Source organism: Notolepis coatsorum (assembly GCF_963971535.1).
Source record: "Notolepis coatsorum genome assembly, chromosome: 5".
In the NCBI taxonomy this organism is placed as follows: domain Eukaryota; kingdom Metazoa; phylum Chordata; class Actinopteri; order Aulopiformes; family Paralepididae; genus Notolepis; species Notolepis coatsorum.
The window spans coordinates 167131969-167148472 of NC_140169.1; the positions used below are offsets into that span (position 1 = coordinate 167131969).

At 41.8% G+C, this 16504-nt stretch overlaps 1 protein-coding gene across 1 annotated transcript in view; it reads left to right on the forward strand.

The window, feature by feature from the left end:
- The window catches only part of LOC311228530 (eIF5-mimic protein 2-A-like), a 35032-nt gene extending 19057 nt beyond the window's left edge, over positions 1–15975 (forward strand). The window contains exons 9-12 of the mRNA XM_084314430.1: positions 1313–1459; positions 3163–3301; positions 12742–12870; positions 15204–15975. Of these exons, the coding sequence (XP_084170556.1) occupies positions 1313–1459; positions 3163–3301; positions 12742–12870; positions 15204–15238 (450 nt within the window). The 3' untranslated portion in view covers positions 15239–15975. The remainder of the gene's footprint in view (positions 1–1312; positions 1460–3162; positions 3302–12741; positions 12871–15203) is intronic.
- Positions 15976–16504: the final 529 nt, after the last annotated feature.

The following is a 16504-nucleotide window of genomic DNA, read 5'->3' on the forward strand; positions in this document are numbered from 1 at the left end:
ATTAAAAAAATATACCGTTAACTGGAATATGTTGTGTGCCTTTACACATATGTTGGATTATGTAATTGGTTTGTCATTAAAAACCAATAATAATCGCTCGCATCGCCGGCTTCGCTGACCAGAGCTCTCTCAGATTCAAAGTTTTAATTGCAGCCTGTGCATGTTTCGGAACCAATGTGTAACTAGACGGTTACAATATAACATTTATATTAATTTTTAGTTTTCATTCATTCAATGTCACTTCGGATTGCTACGGAAATGTTGTGTCTTACTAATAACTAATTCCTTGGTCAATAGAATCTCTGATACTTTCTGAATATGATTTGGGAACATCAAATGGGCAGGGTTATAATAGAAGAAAGACAGTGTAAACAATATAATTAACTCTGAATATAATAATGAGGAAAAATAAACAGGATCACACAACAAGGTGCATGAGATGAGGTTATATGTAGAACATGGTACAGTTACAGTAAGTGGGGAGTGCGTCATGGTACAGTTACAGTAAGTGGGGAGTGTAAATGCTAAACAGTGATTCAAACCCCCTCAATGTACAGTTTCTGACAGCTGGGCTGTGTTGAACTTGTCACGTGAAATAACGTTATGTGAATAAACCGCGAAATAACATAACATTATGTTATATAACGTTACGATGTACAGTTTCTGACGGCTGGCTGTGTTGTGAAATGTGCATAACGTTATGAATAAACCGCGAAATAACGTTATACGCGAATCTGGTAGTAAATTTCTTTTTATCTTGATATGATAACATTACATCCGCCTTTTACCGCGTGACGAGCTAAACCAATCAGAGAGGGGCTTCGCTCAACCAATCAGAGAGTGGTCTGCAGAAATGGAGCTACGGAAAGTAGAGACGCAGCATTTCCACAGTTAGCTTGCGGCTAACATTGGTTAGCTTGCGGCTAAAGTTAGTTAGCTCGTAGCTAACGTAACATTAGCCTAGCTCGAGGCTAACGTTATATAACCAAACAATACACACATGCCCCGAACCGAGGAGGTCGTACCAAACGGTGTATGGTTTGAATGCGTACCGTTCGGTACGACCTCCGCGGTTTGGGGCATGTGTGTATTGTTCGGTACACGGTTTGAATGCGTACCGTTCCACCCCTAGCCGATATAGCTGTGGGAATCTTTTTTACTCTTATCGGCATCGGCCCAAAGAATCCAGTATCGGTCGAGCTCTAGTCTGTACGTGTGTTTATATATCTGTATATTTTGACATGGCCAGAAAAAGACAGTGCATGCTTTGCAAGCAACTTGCCTACTTTACCCATGTCTTTGGTGTCCTCAGATCATTGCCTACGTCAGGGAAGAAATGAAGAAGAGTGCCATCCTTGAGCAGACACTGATCGGAATCATCTGGACCAGTGTGATGAGCACTGTGGAGTGGAACAAGAAAGAGGAGCTGGTCACTGAACAAGCCATCAAACACTTGAAGGTGAGAGGTTGTGGGCTCCGTAGTGCTCTCTGTAATTACAGTTTGACATTATCAGAATATTACATTTTTTTTTCTTCTAAAATGTCTAGTAGTTGATCCAACTCTACCAACATTTGGGCAAAAGATTCAGTTTAGCTGTGTCCAAAAAAAATTTGTATTAGGCTACACATCTAGCACCATCTGAAAATATCATTACATGTAGCCTAGGCAAAAATATATATTTATTTATTCAATATGGCGGTTATACCGAACATTACTGCATGACTATTATTGTAGACCTAGAGAGGCCCCCATCTGCCCCAACACTTGACCGCAGGGCCATCAGCCTCTTGAGAGAGAGAGAGAGAGTACACAACTCGCCAGGATCCTCACTCGCCAGTGAAATCTCAAGGCTTCTTTTCCTTTTTCTTTTCCTGGTGTAACTCCATTCCGCCTCGTCTTTGTACTCATGGGTGGAATGGAGGAATGGTCATTATTTTATTAAATGTTTTTCCATGTGCGAAGAGATCTACACATGGTTTGAAGAGGAAAGCTTTGAGCAGGTTGCTACAGTTCTACCTGTTTAGTATATTCAAGATTTAGTTGTGTACTTCCATACATAAAAAAAAGAAAAAAATACTGTTTCCAGAGCAGCATGTATATGCATATAAAATAATCTGTCTAAAAGTCCATTGTCCAAATCGAAGCTTTATGTGGGCGGGGGCTCAGTCTTTTCATAATCCTGACCGCCTGTGGGTAGAAGTAGCATGTGTACTGCATGCCCCCTACACATTTGTAGCATGTGCTCCTAGAAGTTAATGTATGTTACCAAGAAAACGGAGCACTTGTAATACCGTTAGGGTTGCCCTCCTCTTTGCCAATCCCCCTTCCCTGTCAAATGAGTTTTATGTCCTGAAGATTCTAAGCACATATCTGGTATCGCAATAATACTCACAAATATGCTTTGGTCTTTAAAAAAGCATTTGATTTTAAAGAGGTTCCTCTACATTATGGCCTTCATTTGGAGAAGACGGTAAGTGGTTAACGGGTTTGCCGATTTTAAAATCGAAGACCGATTGATCTAGTTGACGGAATCGTGTGACTAGCAAGTAAATTAAGGATTTCTTTACACAAGGACACCTTTTCAGCAACTTTAATCTCTTTGTAGGGATGAGCATTATCAGTTTATTTTCACAGATCATACTGTGCTGCATCTGCAGTTGGTGCTTTTCACGTAGACACACACGCCAGTTTCTCCACCCTCTGTATGCGTTTGATCTGCCCTTCTTCCTACAGACCAGTTTAGATGAGTGCCCGCTGTGCCCGTCTCCGTCATGAATGAGCATTTTTGCCATGAGGGAGCGGCCACACTGATCCATCACAAAACGGGAGAGAGAACACACGTAAGGTATTGCTGTCCATAGGCTAATCATGCGTTCGCAGAATCTGCGGCTTGGCTAACATAGCGGGACAGTGATGTATCCGTCGGGTCCTAAAAAGGTCAACCTCTCTGAACCTTTCATGCCCCGTGACAACGGGATACAAATCTGGCAGAGACGGACGCATCATCAGCCCTGTCCCAACAAGTGGACACTCCTCCATTGAGAAATTAAATTAAATAGAAAATCAAAACAGACGTAGACTGACAGACAACAGAACAGCGTCGCCGGCCCTTGGGACTCTAAACTCATATGCAACCCTCTTCTTTGGGTCTCCATCCTCAGCAATACAGTCCTCTGTTGAAGGCGTTCACCTCCCAGGGCCAGTCTGAAGTCACCCTCCTCCTGAAGATCCAGGACTACTGCTATGACAACATCCACTTCATGAAGGCCTTCCAGAAGATTGTGGTGTTGCTGTACAAAGGTAAAGTGTTTTTTTTGTCAAGTCGTCATGTTGCTCCATCACACAACTATGTTGGAATATAGAAGATATTGGTGATTTTTTTTTTTTATATCAAAAGAAGTTCCACTAGCTGGCAACAATGTCTGAGACGACAAATGTGAATACCGGTAACCTCTTGAGCCCTAGCCCTATTTTATGAAAATCCGCCTAAAAATACATAAGTAAATGGAAGATTGCTCCACTTCTACAAGGTCCATTTGCATGTTCTTGGTATCTAGGGGCCACAGGGAATGTATTCCCAGTGTCCGAAATATAGCTTGAGTAAATTGTAATTAACCAAAGGAGAATATAAATTATTATTATTCGTTTCTTTTCCTCCATCTTTGACAGTGAATAACACCCTGCTAGCATTGACCAAAAGCACCTCCTTGGTATCAAGTGTACTAAAGATCTAAGCCGATGAACAAAGGGCAGATGATTTACAGGGTTTTCTGTAGATGCAGTATTGAATTTTGCCATCCGGAGATTCCGGACACATGCAATATGAATATAGAATATCAGGCCTATAAATTACCTTATTATGGCCAAGTCATACATCTATGGATCGGGCCAAATCTCCTCTTTCCAATTTCAATCTGGATTTAGTACCACAACTTTTTACCAGATTGAGACACGTTATTTTTCTAGGCTATTTTATTCCCAGAAAGTGCCAGATTTTAGATTTCAGACATTTGATGTATTAAGTGATTAATGCCTACTGTGGCAAAGTTGTAGCCAACAACTAGGCCTAACAAAAAAGGCATTGAACTACTGCTACAAAAGTAACAGTCACTTAACTTTAGCTTTCGCCCCTTTTATGCATACAATGCCTATGTTTTGGCTAGTGTTGCTCTTCTAGAAAAATAATCCTTTCAGGGATTGAAATACTGTACACCTCCAGTACAGAAACATTCAAGAGTTTTACTCTTTACAGTTAGAGTACAGTAGTAGTACTGTAGTTGTCTAAAACCACCTTTCCCTTTTCTTAAACAATAAAGAAAAATCACTTTGAGTGCTAATGAAATAAGAGTAACAACACACTGAAGTAAATATTTTGTGTACTCGCATGTCTGTTTTAGTGGTTGCCAGATGCCCGTTTTTAAGTTCCAGCTGAGAGGTAGGAGCTGGAAAATATAACTGTTCCATAGCCTGAAGTCTTATGTACCGGTAGTACAGGTCCAAAGTTTATAAAAATCCTACGGAAAATGAGTATTCCACAGCGTTTTTTGTAATGCGTGTGGCGCAGAAATTCAGCTTGAAAATACAAAATGGCCGTCAACTTTTCATTCAGAACGTTGTCAAATTACGTATTTTATTTTGGCCAAACTGCTTACACGCACACATTAAAATTGTGACTCTAATCGATTCGAACATTTTCAAATTGATGCAGTTTAATCGTCACCTTAGGATCGATTAGGGGTGTAACGGTACACAAAAACCACAGTTCGGTATGTACCTCGGTTTTTAGGGGTGTAACGATGCGACCTCACAACGATTAATTTCGATTACGATTATTCAGGCAACAATTCAATGCATCATGAAATCTCTTCATTTGACTTCGATTCGTTTTCTATCTGTTAATTCCCCAAAAGAATGTTGAATACACAAATGTGACTGGGTGAACTGATTCACTCAGCATGAATGGACTATAGGTCAATAAAAACAATACACACTTCTTTTACATTTTTTATTTAGATTCATTTAGATTATAATCGAACCTAACATTTTCAAATCGATGCAGTTGCATCGTCACATTAGAATCGATGCATTTTGATTAATCGATGCATCGTTACACCCCTATCTGTTTTGAAGTCGAGGTTTGGTACGGGTTTTCGGTACAGTGGGGGAAAGTCTGGCTTTCCATGTTCCACTCAGGGGTGATGTAGTGTGCAGTAACTAATTGTACTTGTAGGGCTGTCAACGAATATTCTATATTGAAATTAATAATTGATTTGTTAAAAAAAGAGAAAAATATATTAGATTGTGAAAAAAACACCCCCCGGTGGGCGGTTGTTAGTGGTTAACATACCGTTGTATTTGTTCGGCGGTTCGGTACAGATACGTGTACCTTTACACCCCTAGGATCGATGCATTGTTACACCCCTAGTCTCTTTAGGACTACAACGATTTCATGACTGCATCCTGTCCTCTCGTCTAAATCCTCAGATTTCCGATGATATGCATGGAGATTTGTATAAGCTCATATTACCAGGGTTCCCACGGTACCTGGAAAACATGGGATTCATTTTTTTCATTTTCCAGGTATGGAAAGGCATGGAAACTGAGCAAAAGTGACCAATTACATGGAAATAGAAACGGTTGTCCTGGAAAATCTTATTGGATGATGTGTAATAAAATTTAACTTGAGCACAGAATTAACATGAGTTTATAAAAACCCTTTACATGTGAACAGCTTTTACTGCAGATAGAAATGGATGATCCCATGTTGTAGAGCATGCTCTTGGCATCCTATATGGTATGTTGGAATTTGATGCAGGCAACTTGGTGAGCCAAGGGAGCCTTGGCATCTACAGTGAAACTTGAGTGAAACTTCTTATGCAAGTTTATCCTCAAATGTAAGTAGCTGTGTTTTAACTGTGTGGTAAACCTGGGTTTATCAACGTTAGTTAGTAAGCAGTGCAATCTTTCAGCAGTCAGTCTGGAATTAATGTATGCATTCAAAAGTGCTGAATAAATGTTTTATGGGCCCATAAAATATTATTTAAGTAAAGTTTTGCCATAATCATGTCTTTCGCCATAATCGGGTAGCTGAAAAAAAAGAAATACATTATATACCGTAATTCCTCTAATAGTAACCCCGGCTTGTATTTGTTTCAACTGTAGCGGGTACCAGGCTTGTATTAGGAGGAGGCCTGTATAAGAGGGAGGCCTATATTTCAAATTTTCAAACTGATCATAATGAATAAATCAACATTTTGTGTCAGTTTGAACCCAGTCAAATGTACTGGGTTCATTTATTGAAACCAAGTACTGTATGAAATAGTAAACAGTGCAATTACAGGTGGTCACTGGTCATTTCAACGTTTTCAAAGTGAAATCAAGTAACTAGCTCAGTATGCAGCTCAGTATATTAGTAACCCGGCTTGTATTAGGAGGCCGCCTTATAATTGCTTAGCTCAAGAGCGCACCCGGCCATTAACTCTTTAAATGCCATGCCTGGTTTTCCATTTTACCGCTTGAATACCACCATCCGCGCCAATGTTAACGTTAATATCGCCTAATCTATGTTTTAAATTATGGCTATGTGTCTAATCTGCCCATCGCATTATCAAAGACTATGTTCCAGACAGTGCTGTGAAGGCAGATTGTTTTTTTATCGCGTCGTTGCCGTTTCAGAGCAGTTAGAAAAGCCCCCGTTTTGATATAAAAAACAACTCATTCTGGAGCATTCTATGAAAATCGTCTTTTAGTGGAATATTCCACAACGTTGATATTCGTCGGCCTTTTTATGAATCGTTTTCAAATAAACGCTAGATGATCAATATTATACGTGCACGCACGCACATTACGGCCGCGCGCGGACAATCGCCTTGTTGATTTCCTCTCGGACTTTTACAGTGAAAACGAAAGAAGAGATTTCACAAAACAGCTTATAACTTCATCAAAATTACTCTGATTATCCTACCACTGATAACATAGAGTCCTTACCTGACATCAGATGGTATCCAACTGGTATATTCCAATTCCTGATCACCATTCGAAAAAATCGATACGTGTATGGATCCAACGCGACACAGTGGTTCTCCATGATCCGCGGAGATCTGAGGCTCCAGAATGAACTCTAGTAACCCCGGCTGGATCAGTGAACTGGAAAATGTGGAGTACCGGATTTTTTTCCCCATTTCATTTTCATTGAGTCCATTCCAAAATCACTTATGTCATCTGGGAGACGACAGGGGGCGCTTTTTTCCACAGTGATCACCGGCGCAGCTCGGCAATACTCGGGTAGGCTCGGGTGATGCAATAATTTTTCAGATCGCAAAAAAAAAAAAATCAGAGAAATCTCGTGAGTGGCTAGCAACCACCTATAAAAAAACATGAGAAATCTCGTGAGTGGCACTGAAAGAGTTAATAGAGACCCGGCTTGTATTTGAGACCCGGTTACTATTAGAGGAATTACGGTATATATTTATATTAATCATTTTCGGCCAAGAATTTCCCTTCGGTGCATCGGAAACCCATTGGGGGGTGCGTCAGCTAGGTCGGGAGGTGACAGGGGGTGCACGGCCAAAAAAGTTTGGGAACCGCTGCTATAGATCATCACTTAATATTAGGGATGCACGATATTGCTTTTTTGACACCGATACCGATAAATGTATGCTCCTCAAGCCGATAACCGATATCGATAACCGATATTTATTGTATTATAAAACATTTTTAATGTATATATTTTTTTGATCAAACATTTTTTTTTTAACATGAAACAAAACATATCACAATACAATAATAATACATAAAAAGACTTCCCAGGACAATAACTTAACACCAACTTAAATGTGACCTAACCAGACAACAGAAACAAAAGCCAAGACAACAGTTTTGACTGATAAAGTGACCATATTTATTTTTCCAAATGAAAATTCACAATCCGTCAACAGCTTGTGGTGCATCCAACCTAAGACGCTCAAAGCTTTTTGTTCTTCTTTTTTCAAAGCGGAGCCTTGATAAAGAGGCTTTGAGTGGACACATCACCACCACAACGGGTCACCTGCGGCATCACCATCATTAGCATCGTTTGCTAAATTAAAGAAGTTTGACAGAAGGGCAACCAGCCAGGCAGCGGCGTTATCTCACGGGACGAGTAGCTACATTAGTTAGCCAACAACCAGCCAGGCAACGCCGTTATCTCCCGGGACGAGTAGCTTCATTAGTTAGCCAGCAACCAGTCAAGCTAACGTTAGCATTCGGGAGATCCAGCAGCTTGTCGATGTGCTAATAGCCTCAGCAACCTAACGTTAGCTGGCTCCAGCAGATCGACAAGCTGCTGGAGCCAGCTAACGTTAGCTTGCTGAGGCTATTAGCACATCGACAAGCTGCTGGATCTCCGCGACGCTGAACTGCATGCGCCGGTCTGTCTGTCCGTCGTGGCGGTGGTGATGCCGCAGATGACCCGTCGGGCTGGATGTATTGCAAGTTGTTGCCCTTTTCCCTCCTTCTGGAACGTCTGCATTGCATTTATTACAAATAGCAAGCGATCTTTTTACTCTGAAACTCCGAGTACCGACGCGGCCATCTTTGTTGTTAACACTTTGGTTGCCTTGGGTTAAATTAATGATATACCATAGGTTGCCGGCTCTATTTGTCTATGGAGAAGTACCCCTTCTTTGCATGGCTATAACTTTTTAAATTCTATTGCTACATTGCCATTATTAGGGCCCATTCAAAGTCCTATATGTATTGTTCATTGTGTAGCAACGTTAAACTTTTTCATTCACATATTCATAGTAAAGTATGGTCTAATGTATAAGTATGTTTTCATCTCTTTCTGCAGCTTTCTCCAGAACGTGATCTATAGCCCCAAATGCATTATATTGATGATGCAATACAGTTTTATGGCAATCAGCGTGATATAAAAAATTCCAACTAGACGTACTTCTAGAAGTTACTACACGTCATCTGATGTTTACCGGATGGGCTAGGGGGCGTTTATAATTCCGTGGGCAGCGTTATACCAATCATCTAATGTGGGTCAAATGTTGATAATAGCAGTTAGTATCGAAGACGGTAACGTTACACGCTGAAACTCACCCCAGTCTCCGCGCGCCGTTGGGCGATCATCGTCGAGTTGAAATCTTATCATTATGGGATGTAAATTTACCCGGTCCATCTCCAGCTTGTATAATGGTATATACGTCCAAATCATGTTGTTTATCGAGTTATTGGCAATCGATCACTGTGTAGTGTGACGAGCCAGAGTCGCGGGACCTATAGCGAGCGCCGGAAGTACTACGGTCGTCTAGGACAACCTCTATTCAACATCCTGTTTGGCGATTGTGCCGATCGGCCACCAGATGGCGCTCCTGAACCGCCAGAGAGCTCAGTGGGTCCTGCTGGTGGATCTCAGGCCAGCGGAGGGGACATATGAATCCGATCGCAGATTTTTGAAATATTGATATAAGGACGCTGTACAGCGTCCCCCGGCAACTTGAGCATGGCCAGCAATGACGTGAAAAGACGTTTCATGGCAGTCAAAGTGTTAACTTGCGTGGCTACGTCACAGCCAAGTAAGGGATCGCTGGATTTGTGTAAAACGCCCTGTTCCTAAACCACACGCTGTCAGTCGTAGCACAGTACTGACAAAACGGGAGGAGCCTTTAGTCAAAACAAACGCACTTCATTCCAATTCACCCACACAGCATTTTTTTTTACCAAAAAATATATTAAATTATCGGAGCTATTAATAACGTTATCGAGTTTATCGGTATGACGTCATAATTGCTGATATCGTCCCGATAATTATCGTGCATCCCTACTTAATATGGTACCTGGAAAATCAGGAGGTAGTATGGAAAAAAATTTCAAGGCAAGCGTGGGAACCCTGATTACACTAACACTTAAAATCATTGCTAAACAAATGTAGTGCTTAAAATATACACTTTGACTGCTGTTTCGATAGGGTTAGGGTCTTTACTCTTGGCTATAAATAAATCTCCACCCCATGCCAGGCCGAGCCGGCTTAAGAGGTTAAAAAGCATTAAATAGTCTTAAATATGTATTTATTGAATGATATAAGCAGGGTCCAAAATTAACACCATCTTGGGTGAAATCGGTGATTGCCTCGTTATCACGTTAGTTTTTGGTTTTTGTCATTCGTGATCCCAAACTTTGTCCTTCATGTCCACTGTCCACTCTCAGGAGATTGGCTGTTGCATCTGTATGTAGCTAACTAGTTAGCTCAGCTGCAAACCCCCCAGCTGAGAGCTCTCCCGATAATAGTAAGTTCTCCTGTTAATCCTTTCACTACCACACTACAGAAGGTTAACCGCCTGTAGTGAAAAATTAACTGTCTGTAGTGTGGTAGTGAAAGGGTTAATCTCCTGCATTTCAGAGTTTGTTTCACAATGGTTAACTCATTGGACGCTACCGCTTGAGGGCGGTAGAGCGCCACCACTTTAATCAATGGGAGGAGTGGGAGATTTGCAAGTGCTTAAAATATATCTTAAATTATGGCTATGGGTCTAATACACGTCGATTTATCAGTGAGTTGCTTGCAGTCAACATGTACAAAACTGATTGTTTTTTCATCCGTACATTTCTGTTTAATACCGTTTTGAATAAGAGTATAGTTTTGGTGATTTCTGGTAATTCCAGAGAAAGACGCGATAATAGCCCTTTAGTGGAATACACAAAACACGGTGACATTTTTCGGCTGATTATCGAATCTTCCTGAAATCAACGCTAGATCATCATTATTGTCCTTCATCGTGCACACATGCAATGTTGTTCAGACCGGCACGCCGCTCCCCCCCCCTCCTCCCACCCAACAGAAAACAGCCACACATACAGACAGATACAGCGTCGATCGCGTAGAAATACATATCAGATCAACGATCAAATTTATATATAATGTTCTTACCTTGTATCTGATGTAATGCAAAAGAAATAATCGAATTCCAAATATTGATTGCGTTTATTGATCCAACGTTATATATCCAAAACACATAATCCACGCTGCTCAGATTGTCCCCAGTTAATGTGTCATAGCGATACTGCATGCCCGAGAAGGAAAACCTGGACCGGACTTTTTTTTTTATGCACAGCCCCAGCCAGAGGGAATCCAATGATGTGCAATACCATCCGGCAGACGATAGGCGGCGGTATTTGCCCTTTTGCGAGCTCAGACCCATTCCCAACGATAACATCAAGTTGGATGGATGAAAATGAATGGATATCGCTAATAAAATAAATAACGATTAAAACCCGACTATACTCGGGTCTGGCGCTCAAGCGATGGCGAGTTAACCCCACTATACTCGTGATTGGCGCTCAATGAATGAATGAGTGTCAATTGCAGTCATCGCTTGCATTCCCTATTCTGAATACTAGTGCAGTCCCCGTTCGGTGTGTGGCCGTTCAGAAAGCGAGCCCGTTCCGAACGGTACAATGGCTGCTGGTATTGTTGCTTGCAGGGTTGTAGGGGGGTCTGTAAAACCAGCATAATTTTTTGGTGAATTGCTCCCTTTTTAAAAGGTCTTAAAGTAAATTCAACTTGCTGATGATACCTGTAGACGACATCCTGAGCTTGTACTGTTTTTCAAGAAGTTGATTTGATGGAGAGATAATATCTCGGAATATACCTCGGAGCCCACATATCCGAGGACTTGACATGGACCACACACATTGACAGTGTTGTGAAGAAGGCACGACAACGCCTCTACTTCCTCAGGCGCCTAAGGAAGTTCCAAGTCAGTCAGAAGATCCTTAGGAACTTCTACTCATGTACAATAGAGAGCATCCTGACCGGCAACATCACCTCCTGGTTTGGGAATAGCACTGCACAAGACCGTAGCAGACTACAAAGAGTGACACGTTCAGCCGAACGCACAATTGGAGGGGGGCTTCCCACCCTCCAGAACATTTACAACAAGCGGTGCAAGGGGAAGGCTAAGAGAATTATTAAGGACTCGAGCCACCCGAACAACTGCTGCGGTCAGGCAAGCGATACCGGAGTCTTAAGGCGAGCACAGAAAGACTCAGAAGAAGCTTCTATCCCCAGGCCATCAGGCTGCTAAACGAACAATAATCGCTAAACGAACAATAATCACTATGCAACAACCATCAAATGCACACAGCACACACACCCACACGCACACACTCACTCAAACAAACAACACACTGCAGCACCCACTCTCCACACTTTAGATCACACAAACACACTTACACTTTATATTTATTGATAAAGGATTTGCACTACAACTCGTACACCTACTGTGAATTGTACCTAAATTGCACCTCGTCCCATTTCTCCATTTCTGCCTTGCACTATATAGTATTGTATATTAGTACACTGCACAGTATTGTATATTGTATGGTAACTACGTCTATTCTGCATCGAACATTGTACATATGTCTAAACTGAACACTGTGACCTCCTTTTTTTTTTACTTCTAATTTTACTATGTTTTTATTTCATACTTATCTTGTCTTGCACAGTCTCTGGAGCGCAACAGTAAGAAGCATTTTGTACAAAAGTATTCTGTACTTCTGTATGACAACTATTAAAGAAACTTGAAACTTGAATATGTGGGTTTATTAGTGAATTATCCCAGATGGATAAAGAGATTATAGCTGAAATTCTGTCTTGATCGATGACCGATCAACCTGTTGTGTGACTCACAAGCACCTGCCAAGGCATCTGTGCTGCTGGCGGTGGTTTGAATGTTGTTTTTCTGTTTTCCTAGCTGACGTCCTGAGTGAGGAAGCGATCCTGAAGTGGTACGCCGAGCCCACGGCCCACGTTGCCAAAGGAAAGAGTGTTTTCCTCGAACAGATGAAAAAGTTTGTCGAGTGGCTGAAGAACGCGGAGGAAGGTGAGCTCTCGGTTGAACTTGTTGAACAGAGAATATTTTGTGGAACGTCACCCATTGGCCATATTCACACGCTGGACATTTTGCTCTTATATCATGCTCCGAGGGCGGGGCTTGACATGGGGTTATTCCAGTTGAGAGATTGTGGTCTGAGAAAAGTATGGAGTCCCAACCTGAGCATGACATAAGAGCAAAATGGCAGCCCTGTGATTATGGTCAATTGAGTTCAATGTCACTAAGAGGTGGGAGGGAGTTGGTCTTAGAGCCAGTTTACTGAAAGTCCAGAGAAGTGTGGAGAATCAATGAGGGAAGTTCCTGGGGCATGTCGATAGATGCATAGATATCTCTATTGTGTGCACAAATAGTCTAGTGGACTTATGACCATAGAAGTTCACCAGTTAAACTGGTCTCAAGTCAGTTCAAGTTCAAGTTCAAGTTCTTTAATAGTTGTCATACAGAAGTACAGAATACTTTCATACAAAATGCTTCTTACTGTTACGCTCCAGAGACTGTGCTAGACAAGATAGTATCAAATAACATAATAACATAATATAGCATGAATTTAGAAGAAGAAAATGAGGTCACAGTGTTCGGTATAGACATATGTACAATGTTCTGAGTTACCATATAATATACAATACACAATACTATGCAGTGTACTAATGTACAGTACTATCTAGTGCAAAGCAGAAATGGGATGAGGTACAATTTTAGGTACAATTTACAGTAAGGTGTACGAGTTGTAGTGCAATCCTTCATCCATAAATATAAAGTGTGGGGAGTGGGTGCTACAGTGTGTTTGTTTAAAGTGGGTGTGTGCTATAAGTGTGTGGAGTGGGTGCTACAGTGTGTTTGTTTAAAGTGAGTGTGTGCGTGTGGATGTGTGTGCTATGTGCGTTTGGTGGTTGTTGTTGTGTAGTGTTCATTCATTGTTCGTTTAGCAGCCTGATGGCCTGGGGATAGAAGCTTCTTCTGAGTCTTTCTGTGCTCGCCTTGAGACTCCTGTATCGCTTGCCTGACCGCAGCAGTTCAAAGAGGCAGTTGTTCGGGTGACTGGAGTCTTTAATGATTCTCTTAGCCTTGCCCTTGCAACGCTTGTAGTAAATGTTCTGGAGGGTGGGGAGCCCCCCTCCAATTGTGCGTTCGGCTGAACGTGTCACTCTTTGTAGTCTGCTTTGGTCTTGTGCAGTGCTATTCCCAAACCAGGAGGTGATGTTGCCGGTCAAGATGCTCTCTATTGTACATGAGTAGAAGTTCTTAAGGATCTTCTGGCTGACTTGGAACTTCCTTAGGCGCCTGAGGAAGTAGAGGCGTTGTCGTGCCTTCTTCACAACACTGTTAATGTGTGTGGTCCATGTCAAGTCCTCGGATATGTAGGCTCCGAGGTACTTAAAGCTGTTGACTCTCTCAACCGGTGCCCCGTCGATGCTGAGGGGGCTGTAGTCCTTGACCCCCGACCTCCTGAAGTCCACAATCATCTCCTTTGTTTTGCTGACGTTCAGGGAGAGGCTGTTTTCCTGGCACCATCCCGCCAGGGCCTTGACCTCTTCCAGGTAGGCCCTCTCGTCGTTGGCAGAGATCAGGCCCACCACCACTGTGTCGTCAGCAAATTTGACGATTGTATTGCTACTCCGCTGAGCCACACAGTCGTGTGTGTACAGGGAGTAGAGGAGGGGACTCAGAACACAGCCCTGGGGGGCCCCTATGTTGAGGGTGATGGATGAGGAGGTGCAGTTGCCTGCTCTCACCACCTGGGGTCTGCCAGTCAGGAAGTCCAAGACCCACTGGCAGAGGTCATAGCCCAAGCCCAGGTCCCTGAGCTTGGCTATGAGTATGATAAGTCCTCTTATCACCATGCGTCACACTAAACACCAACCCAAATCTTCATTAAACTGGTCTCAAGTCAGTCCTCTTATCAGCATGCGTCACACTGACTAAACACCAACCCAAATCTTCAATTGAACTGTCCTGTCCTCTTTTTTTTCTTTTTTAATCCTCGTTTCATTTAAATGTATGGCTTACAGCTCTGAATCACGTCCCAGTAAAGTCGGTACGGTCACGGTGTCCTAGAAATTGTTCCATTATTCACTATATGCAACACCTCCCGGATTTGTCACTTGATGACATCATTACTCATGTAATTTAAACTGAGCCTTACAGTATCATAGAAATCACACGTGAATTGTGTTTTAGGAGTTAGAGGTGTACATTTTCTAAACTCTTGCACCCCCAGACGTTTGAAGTCCACGGGATGTTTGAAAATGGTCTACGTGTCTGAGAGGAGCAGGAAGGTCCTTGTGCATGAAGCTGACCTGTGCATGTCTTGTGTTTCCTAGAGTCCGACGAGTCTGAGGAGGAGGAAGCAGACTGAGGAACTCGAGCCGACCACCGCTCGTCTCATTGGTTCTCTTTGGTTTAGATTTAATGTAGCGCCACGAGTGGTAGAATGTTTTGTTACAAAAGTGCTTGTCTTAGTTTCTTTCCCCCCCTCCCCCCTTTTTTCTTTCTATTCTACCTCCCCTTAAACTATAATGTCTAGGCGTACTGTAATGTAAGGGCCTTTACATCCTGTTCATATTAAGACATTTTTCACCATGAATACTGCCCGTTGATGTGAGGCAGGACACAACGCCACAATTAGCTAAACTAATCGAGCCTCCTCCTGTTTTTATATGTATCAAAAGGGGATTCTTTGTAAAGATGGTTCCCTTTACATTTTGCCAGTCTGCTGGCATATTTCATAGCCATCTTTTTCTGGTAGTGAGTGAGACACTTGTTTGCCGGTTGATAATAAAATGCCATTTATTGCCATAATATCCTGGAGCTCTGCCACTCTTTTTCTTAACCTCATTTTGCATTTCTGCCAATTATGCTGACGGCTCTCTAGTTTATGCCAGACTTCAGCTCCTGTCTTTCACTTTTGATAGAGCTTTGCCAGTTTTATCTGCAAAGGTGCTGGTGGCAGTGGCCCTTAAAATGAACTGCAATTGCTCTTCACAGCTCCTGTAACATACCGTGCCAGCTTCTAAAGTTAATATTTTTTTTTTCTTCTTTACCCTTATAACAATTTGACTTTTTAAAATAAAATAAAATGACTGTTTTTCATTATCTGTGTGTTGTAATTGTTAATGTTGCTGGACGGTCACATTTTGTTACTATCTTTATTGCCCTGAAGGTAATTGTTTTAATGTAGCACCAGGGGTGGTAGAACGTTTTGTTACATAAGTGCACATTTACTGAAGGTAATCTTCATTGCCCTAAAGGTCATTAAGTTAAGTCGTCCATCAGACTTCATACCTACAACACAATTGTATATATAAAGATGCAGGATCAACGATTAAAGAAAAAGTAATTGCTCCCAACCAAAGGCTGGTAAAATTAGGCTACAAGTGGGTTCCATTTTTCTATTCATATCCCAAAAACTGAATCGTTAAATACAATTTTAATTTCTGAATCCACCAGCCAATCCGATTAATTTGTCACAGCTTTTTTAAATGTACATGATTGCAGATGTACATGAGATGCTTGTTTTTCCCAGCTCAACCGTATTAGATTTGTAAACATGGTACACTGTATATTCTATCTAGACAAACTATACACTGATTGCACAATTGACAGATGAAATTGTTTCACTCCC